The sequence below is a fragment of the Habropoda laboriosa genome, unplaced genomic scaffold (genome assembly GCF_001263275.1).
Source record: "Habropoda laboriosa isolate 0110345459 unplaced genomic scaffold, ASM126327v1 scaffold1391, whole genome shotgun sequence".
In the NCBI taxonomy this organism is placed as follows: domain Eukaryota; kingdom Metazoa; phylum Arthropoda; class Insecta; order Hymenoptera; family Apidae; genus Habropoda; species Habropoda laboriosa.
Window position 1 is genome coordinate 61,644 of NW_017101465.1, and position 8,866 is coordinate 70,509.

Here is an 8,866-nt window from a genome sequence, read left to right on the forward strand (position 1 = left end):
AAGAGCAACAGAGCAAAGATCAATGAATAAAACACTTACAAAGAAAATAACAAAAGATTCTCTTAGAAATCTAAGTGTTACAAATAAGGAAGAAAAATGCCAGAAAATGGATGTACAAGCTTACACTCCTGCTAATTGCAAATTCAAAACTCCAGCTGGATTGGTTTAAGTACCTTTATTTTGCACAGTAGCCATAACAAGTATGTCACCTGCTAAAATAAACGAGCTTATATCTTCACCTTCAAGAATATCAAGGGCAAATAGAGAAACTGGTACTCCAGAATTTAACGTAGAACCAGTCGTTAACATGGAAGGTGATATATCAACAAATGACAAGAAGAGTGATACTGATTATGCAGAAAGTAGTTCTTTGATAAAAGGTGCATTCTATGATGAAGAAAAAATATTTAATTCTTCTAATAATAATAGTAGCAATAATGACAAAGAGATAAAATTTAACAATGATAATATAATACATAACAGTAAAGAATATAACAAGGAAGTGCACAATAGTGATAAGGAAGTATTTTCTTTCTCAAACAATAACATATCTATGTCGTTAAAATCTGATTCTCCAAACGAACCAGTTTTCTTTTCACCTTATATAGTTTCTAGCTGTGGAAAAAGCAATGCTAGAAAAGAACAACAATTAAAACGTGGTTTCAGTCTTGGTCACTCACCAAGTACCGATGTTCCTACAAAAGATACTGTCATGAAAAATTTAAATATATCAGTTGAAGAAGAGGCACATACTGCACAATATTTTCAATTTCTTCTAAACAGAGAAATAACCAGATTAAATGAATTATGTAAAAAATGGACAGAAATTAAAGCAAAACCTGAAACTACAGAGGGTGGACAATATGAAATAAGTCAAACTATTGGCCAAACGAATTTGTTAATAAGCAAAAAGTTTGAAAGATTTTGTGGATTAGTTGCTGATTGTGAGACAGGAAAAGGAGAAATGTTAGTTACATGTAAAGATTTGCAAGGATTTTGGGATATGATGTATATAGAAGTAAAGAAATGTGATTCACAATTTGAAAAATTAGAGACTCTTTGTTCACAAGGCTGGAAGAAAGAAGAATTACCTGTTGGCAAATCCATTGCTAAAAAGAAATCTACTGTAAAAAGAAATGTATTCACAAAATCAAGTTCTATCAAAGCGTTTTTAGCAAAAAAGAAGCAAAGGATGTCGCGAGAAATAAAACATAATCGTGATATGAAAGAAGTTGAAGTTACAAATAATCAAATTCTGAGTAATAAATATGGAAAGGATGAAAGCTTTTATATAAAATATAAAACAAGAAAGTTTATGTCTAGTACTCTCAATCAAAAAGATTATGCACCTATCAAAGATGATAAAAGATTAAGTCTATTGCAAAAGGTACGTTTGTCTGAAACATTCAAGAAGATAAAGAGTCCATTAATCAGAATGGAAGTAAGTGAAGAGTGTAAAACACCAGAGGTACACTTGGATGATACAATATCTTATGTTAATTCTGATTAAACACCAGGAAAAAGTATATTGAAGCCATTAAAGAGTGGAAGTGTAGCAGAATCTCGTATGAAGTCAACAAATAAAGTTAATTTTGATGATCATATAGTTTTAAATGAAGTACCAATTGATGAAGAAACTCAGACAAAAATGGATTTGGCTGCAGCATTATCAAGAATAGATAGTTTTAACTTTGACAGTCATGGTGAAGTAATAATTAGGGCAGAAAGAAAACTTATATTTAATGATAATAGTTCTGATGAATCTGAAGAAGATATTGGACATTTTAAATCGAAAAATTCTATAACACCATTTGCAACAGCATTACCAAAATCAGAATTAGTTAAAAATCTTAGAACACCTTCACCAAGGAGAAGTTTAAGAAGACTAAATACTTTTGATGAAAGTGATGAGATTCTACATAAAACTTCACCATTGAAAGAAATTGCAGATGATACAAATTTAAACACATTAAAAAAGGAATTACAGAAACATGATTCTCTAAGAAACAAACAAGAAATAATGGAACAGGATGAAAGTATTAGAGTTTTACGAAATAGAACTGTCACAGCAATTGGTACACCTATAGCTAAGAGGAAAGGCTTAAAAGAAATGTCTACTGCTATCCAAGAATCAGAACATAAGGAAAATAAACCTCTTTCAGGGAGAAGAAGAAAAAGTTTTATTAAAGGCAGTATTAATGAAGAGGAAAAAATGAATTTACACAGTTTGATTGATAACAAGTCTTTAGAAGAAAGGAATGCTAGGAGAAGATGCACTAGAAATGTCAAATTTTTGGGTATGGATATAATGGATGGCCAATAAACTGATATGTTACTTTCTTCAAATGCAATATTGGAATGACTATATTTTGTTACAGAAAGTGAGTATAGTGATTGTGAAACAAGCAAACCAGTATTACCCATTACTCCGCATATTAGAAGGAGTAGGGCACAATCTAGCGATAGAAAGACGAGGAGTATAATCACAGAAGACCTTATTTCATGGGAAACACCAGAGAAACGTAATTATGTTCTTTGTTTTTTATGTATTTTAATTTGTATGAGTCTAAAGATGTTATATTTACATATGTTTGTACTTGAATTTCAGCTTCAAAACGGACTAGAAGGTCTCAAAATATAAAAATACAATCTCTAATCTAAAATTTAACCTTTTTTGCTAAAACTTCATTTTGACAAGACTTCATTTTGAACTATGCTAGAAATGATTGAAATGTGGAACAAAATATATTTAGAAATGGCAATAGTGTTTGTACAAAGTTTGTACAGTAGTGATAATAGTGTTCGTATTAATAAAATTAAATCACTTTTATAATACAAAATCCGCTCCAATTAGCAGGAGTGTAAGCTTGTACATCCATTTTCTGGCATTTTTCTTCCTTATTTGTAACACTTAGATTTCTAAGAGAATCTTTTGTTATTTTCTTTGTAAATGTTTTATTCATTAATCTTTGCTCTGTTGCTCTTGTAATTCTTTTCTTAGAAGGTGCCGAAGGTGTGTGTGTAGCCTGATTACGTGTCTTTTCACATGTCATAATTGAATCAGCACTATTATCTTTGCTAATTGGAGAACACAATTTGTGATGAACTACTCCAACAACAGAGGGTGGCTTTTTCTTGAGTTGTTCAAGCATTCTGCGTCTTTCGTGTTCCACTTTCCACTTTAAGAATTTAGTCATACGATCCTCCACTACAGGCATTAACTGCACGCCTGACATTGAATTGTAAATAACAATGTGGCAATATATCAATGAGATAACATACCCAATATAAACATTGTTCTATACAAACCTTTGTTCTGTGATACGCTTTCCGCAGAATTTGATATGACTCTATTTTTATTAAACGTTGCAGCTCTTTGGGTGTTAAGGATACTTAAGTTAGACTAGGTTTACTATACGGACGCGACTCTCTGCTATTTTTGAGATTAAGGTTTGAATACGCGCTTAATGTTTTCGTTCGTTAAGTATTCCTTATTGTCAGGAGGGCTCCAAACCTCTCATAAAAGCGGAAAATTTGGAGTTTTCTTCGTGCATCTCAATAGCAATTGATGTATCATAAACCCGCGCGAGTCCAGGGACGTTCTCGCGAGCGAGCGGTATCGTTACCCTGGGTCTTTTCCATAAGCCCAGGTGACGCGTACTTCACGCAAAACACGCCCTCCTTGAGGGTGAGTGGTTGGAGTTGGGTGGTGACCAAGGACCGAACGTGAGTGGGAGTCTTAGTCTCCCACCCAAAACTCACTCCCGTCAAGGGACCCAAATGCGACCAGTGAAGGGGAAATGCGAGGGCTAACCGGGGCAACGCGCCAACGAGACAACCAGAACACAAAAAAGGTTAATAGCAAAAAGTTCAGGCGATCACACAGGTGCTACATTTTTCAATCGATTCTCGACGACGTGTCAGAATTGAACATTGGGTTTTACGCGTTTCTTCATGTTTCTTGATGCGAACAAACCGACCTTTGTCTATATCTCCAAAGCCAAACGTTTTCACATTATCTTGTTGCCGAAAAGACATTTTGTTTTACATAAAGAAGGTTAACGTCACGATTGAATTTAACTTTCTACTAATCGTTACGCGGTAAAGGTTCAAATCAAAACAGTTTAGAATTGCTGCTTCTATCACTTATCAGGCGTACCCGAGAATTAGCACTCTTTCGCCGGTCAAATTAAAACTTTGGAGCTGGTGTTACCAACCTGAAATTACAAAGAACATTAATGTAATGTTTGGGGATAAGTTGCAAAAACCCTATAGCTTGGTGCAGTTACGTGGGTTCTTGGGGAATTTGAGGGAATAGTCGCCCGTGGAGCACTGAAGTACTCTGCTCACGATAATTTTAGGAAGTTAAATGAATAAGGAAAACTAACGTTGAAACTTTTAATAAACTAATAAATAACTTAATAAATAACTTGACTGGAACAATAATTAACGAAATGTTTAACTATAACTTTATTACGATGTAATACGTCTGAGTTCTTTGAACGAAGAAAATTGAATTGCCTCTTCAGGCGTCGTTGACTATGATTTATAATGTTTACAAGCTTTTGTTAAAACAATCGTCACCAATTAAACTAAGGGTTTTGTATAAAGTTATCTAAGGAAGAATTTGATTGGTTCTCAACATTTGTTTATGAATACATATTTCCTTTAAAGCGAGTGTTTTACACCTCAGCAATGCTTTGTCCATAGCAACGACGATAAATATTGATTTTAACGAGCGATTGCAAATAGCAATCGATGAGATTTACTGTACACTGTATGTACTTGTTTTGGATTCTTTTGTTCATTGCTTCGGCTACACCGTTATACAATTTGAATTTGGCGCGTTTTAACATTCACACTTCGAGGCGCCACATGACACTAGATTCAGACCGCCCTAAAGCCACGTTCATGGGCATGCACGGCGAGCGATTAAAACTACGTTCACGCGATAGCGTAACACCTTCCCCCTTATACAAAAAGGTGTTTTCATAAACAGCTTTTCTATTAGGCACACACATTAGGGTGTCTATTACAGTTTGTAAAAAGAAGTAAGTAAAAAGAAAAGAAGAGCGGCGTCCTAGTAAGGCATTAATAACTGGGTCGCTTGTAGATATACATAAAATACAAATACAACTCCTAGGTAAACGACTTACATAACTATAATAAACGCAAAATTGGATAATAATAATGAGTAAATAAGACGCATTATGTACCATTGGAATTTTAACATTAATTTTCTACATTTGAAACATCCGGTCTTATGCAAGCCAGCTTTAATTTATTTGAATGAACTATTTTAAACTTATTAAATCCGACTGCCAGTTCTACTGTCAGGTCATCAAATACTCTATTAACTTTATACGGTTGTGGCGACCGCCACGGGGGGCCACACACTTAAGCCTGTCGACTCTTGGCCCTCGAGGCGAAGAATCGAGAGATGTTTTTCTAAACATCTCCGAGTTTTTTCGTCCTCGAGGACAAGAGTATTGCCTCGGCAATGCAGGCCCGCGCCCCCACTTCCTGGGACTTTCCCAGGGAAAAGGGGCTACTTAAGGGAGCCCCGAAAAAGGCACGAGGCCTTTTGTCGTAGACTCGCGTCGCCTACACTTCAAAATTAGGTTAAGCGTTATCGGATTCAATTAAATATATTTTTATTAAACAACTTGCCCGAGTAATTACTTTACACCACGTCACTTCCAAATTGGTGACCCCGACGTGATTAGTATAGTGAACGGAACACGTGAGTGTAAGTTTTATTAGTGCCAATAAGCTACATTATGGAGAGTCCGGCGGACAGGTTCATTTATGACGACACCATTAACGTCAATAAGGAAACGATCAACCTCGCCGCCGCCCCGATTCGCGTACCTACCTTTTGGCCACAAAAGATAGGAATATGGTTTCGCCAGTTGGAGGCGCAATTCACGATCGGCCGAATAACCAAAGACGACACCAAGTTTGGCTACGTCGTCACTCAGCTAGACGCAAAGTACGCCGAAGAGGTGGATGACATCATTTGTAACCCACCGGACTCAAAAAGGTACTAAACCATCAAGGCAGAACTGATAAAACGCTTATCAGACTCGGATACGACGCGAGCCCGTAAATTATTAGAGACGGAGGAAATAGGCGATCGTACTCCGGTGCAATTCTGGCGGCATTTGAAAGACCTTGGAGGCTCAGCTGTCTGCGACGATTTCCTGACAGAAATGTGGAAGAATCGGTTACCGACGAGTACACAACTTGTCCTTGCTGCAACGTCCATTAAGGACGGAGCCATGCTAGCAGAAATCGCGGACCGGATCCACGAAATACCCATTTCACGGGACAGGATTGCCTCCACGTCCACGCGCCCTTCCTCGGATATTGATCTCCTTCGAGAGGAGATGAAACGTTTGAGCCTGCGACTCGACGCAGCCCTTGGTGATCGGGGACCACTACGTCTCCGATCAAATTCACGCGATCGACCCGGGAAACGGCGCTCCAGCAAGAAGCGGCGCGACGCCAGTACTGCGAAAGATTCCGTGTGCTGGTATCACAGAAATTACGCCGAACGGGCTAACCGGTGTACTTCACCGTGCAAGTGGGACGGACCTAAGCAGGGAAACGCTGAGGACCGTCGGCGACATCGGCGTCCGAGTCCGATGGTCCTACGGGTGGCCGCATATTTATAACGGACCGTTACTCGCGTGTGAAGTTTTTAATCGACACGGGAGCAGATCTATGCGTTTTTCCGCGTTCACGTGTGCGAGGTAAACACTTTAAACACGATTATGTGCTCCACGCGGCAAACGGAACCCCCATCACAACGAATGGCAGTGTGGTGTTAAGTTTGAATTTCGCGTTGCGTCGAGACTTGTTAGTATGGCGGTTCGGGGTTCATGACGTTGAAATTCCGATCGTGGGTGTTGATTTTTTATCGCACTATAACTTATTAGTGGACTCGCGAAACAAACGCTTGATGGACGCATCCACTGAGTTGTTCGCGATAGGCAAATCTGTGTGTGGTAGTGCCGCGTCAATTAAAACAATTGTGGGTTATTCGGTGTACCATAAACTTTTGGCGGAGTACCTGGATTTGACGAGGCCACCTGTGTTCGGCAAGGAGACGGTAAAACATACCGTCCAGCACCACATCGAGACGACGCCGGGAGCGCCGGTACATTGTAAACCACGGCGTCTCGCCCCGGACCGTCTACAGGTAGCGAAGGCCGAATTCAACCTGATGCTACGCCAGGGAGTCTCCGACCATCCAAGAGCCCGTGATCTGCACCTCTTCACCTCGCATCAAAGAAGGACGGTAAATCTGTACGTCCATGCGGCGATTACCGAACTTTAAACGCACGCACGGTTCTCGACAGGTACGCGTCTCCTCACATCGAGGATTTTGCCCACGCCTTACACGGTAAACGATTTTTTAGCAAAATCGACTTAGTCCACGCGTTTAATCAGATACCTGTCGCGCCGAACGATTGCGCGAAAACGGCTATATCAACCCCTTTTGGGTTATTCGAATTTGTTTTCATGCCGTTCGGTCTGCGGAACGCTGCACAAACATGTCAGCGCTTCGTAGACCAAGTAATCCGCGATTTCGATTTTGTAGTCGCTTACATAGATGATTTTCTTATCGCCTCGGAAAATGAAACCGAGCATAAGAAACATCTGAAAATGTTATTCGACCGTTTTTCGGAATACAGGATTGTTATTAACCCTGCCAAATGTGTCTTCGAGGTCGAAGAAATCACTTTCTTGGGTTACACCGTAAACCGGTATGGGATTAGACCTTTAGCCGAACGTGTCGATGCAATTACAAATTTTCCGAAGCCTGAGACCATACGGTTACTGCGGAGATTCCTCGGCATGATCAATTTTTACCGCCGTTTTATACCTGGCGCCGCGCATACCTTGAAGCCTTTGAATGACCTTTTGGCAGGTGCGAAAAAAGGCAATACACCTGTTCCCTGGTCAGAAGCAGCGGAAAGAGCTTTTGCAGATATAAAAAAGGGCCTTGCCGATGCCACGATGTTGGCGCATCTCATTCCGGGCGCGCCCATTAATATTACAGTCGACGCGTCGGACTATGCTGTTGGAGCGGTTCTCCAACAATTAGCGAAAGGCTCATTGCAACCCCTTTCGTTTTTCACAAAGGCTCTATCCGTCGCTCAACGCAAGTACAGTGCGTATGACCGCGAACTGTTGGCGGCATATACCGCAGTAAAACGTTTCCGTCACTTCATCGAAGGGCGAAATTTCATAATTTTTACAGACCATAAGCCCCTAACCTTTGCGTTCAGTCAAAAATTAGAAAAATGTTCGTCGCGTCAATTTCGATACCTGGACTATATAAGTTAATTTACGACCGATATCAGGTACATAAAAAGCGCAGACAACAACGTAGCTGACGCGCTTTCACGAATCGAGACAATAACTGCAGCCCCTGATTCCAAAACCTTGCAACAAGCGCAAGAACTTGATCAGGAGTTGCAAGAAATTTTAAAATCTAACACCGTTTCGATCCAATTGAAAAAAGTCCATTTTCTCACGGGCAACGCGTTTTTATTTTGCGACACTACGAACGCATCGGCCTTTTGTACCCGCGCCTTTACGACGGGCGGTTTTCGAAGCCCTTTGTTCGGTTGTAAAAACCTAAATCTGTTCAAGGCGAAGGTTTAGGCGACACGGCTCGCAAATTTACAATTATTTAGGAAACCCTCTCATCTGGCCACCAGAAGCAGCAGCTTGCCGACCGACCAGATGAACCAGGACTCGACCCTACAATACAACAAATATTTAACAACAATAGCCCCACCCTCTCGACACGACAGTCACCCCCGGAATACTCACAAAATCCAATCAACACTCC

General features: G+C 39.9%; 1 protein-coding gene across 1 annotated transcript; it reads left to right on the forward strand.

The window, feature by feature from the left end:
- Positions 1 to 202: 202 nt before the first annotated feature.
- Positions 203 to 2,661, forward strand: LOC108578184. Its single transcript, XM_017941466.1, is given in 3 exon segments — positions 203 to 2,297; positions 2,379 to 2,522; positions 2,609 to 2,661. Coding segments are annotated over 3 exon segments (2,292 nt in total).
- Positions 2,662 to 8,866: the final 6,205 nt, after the last annotated feature.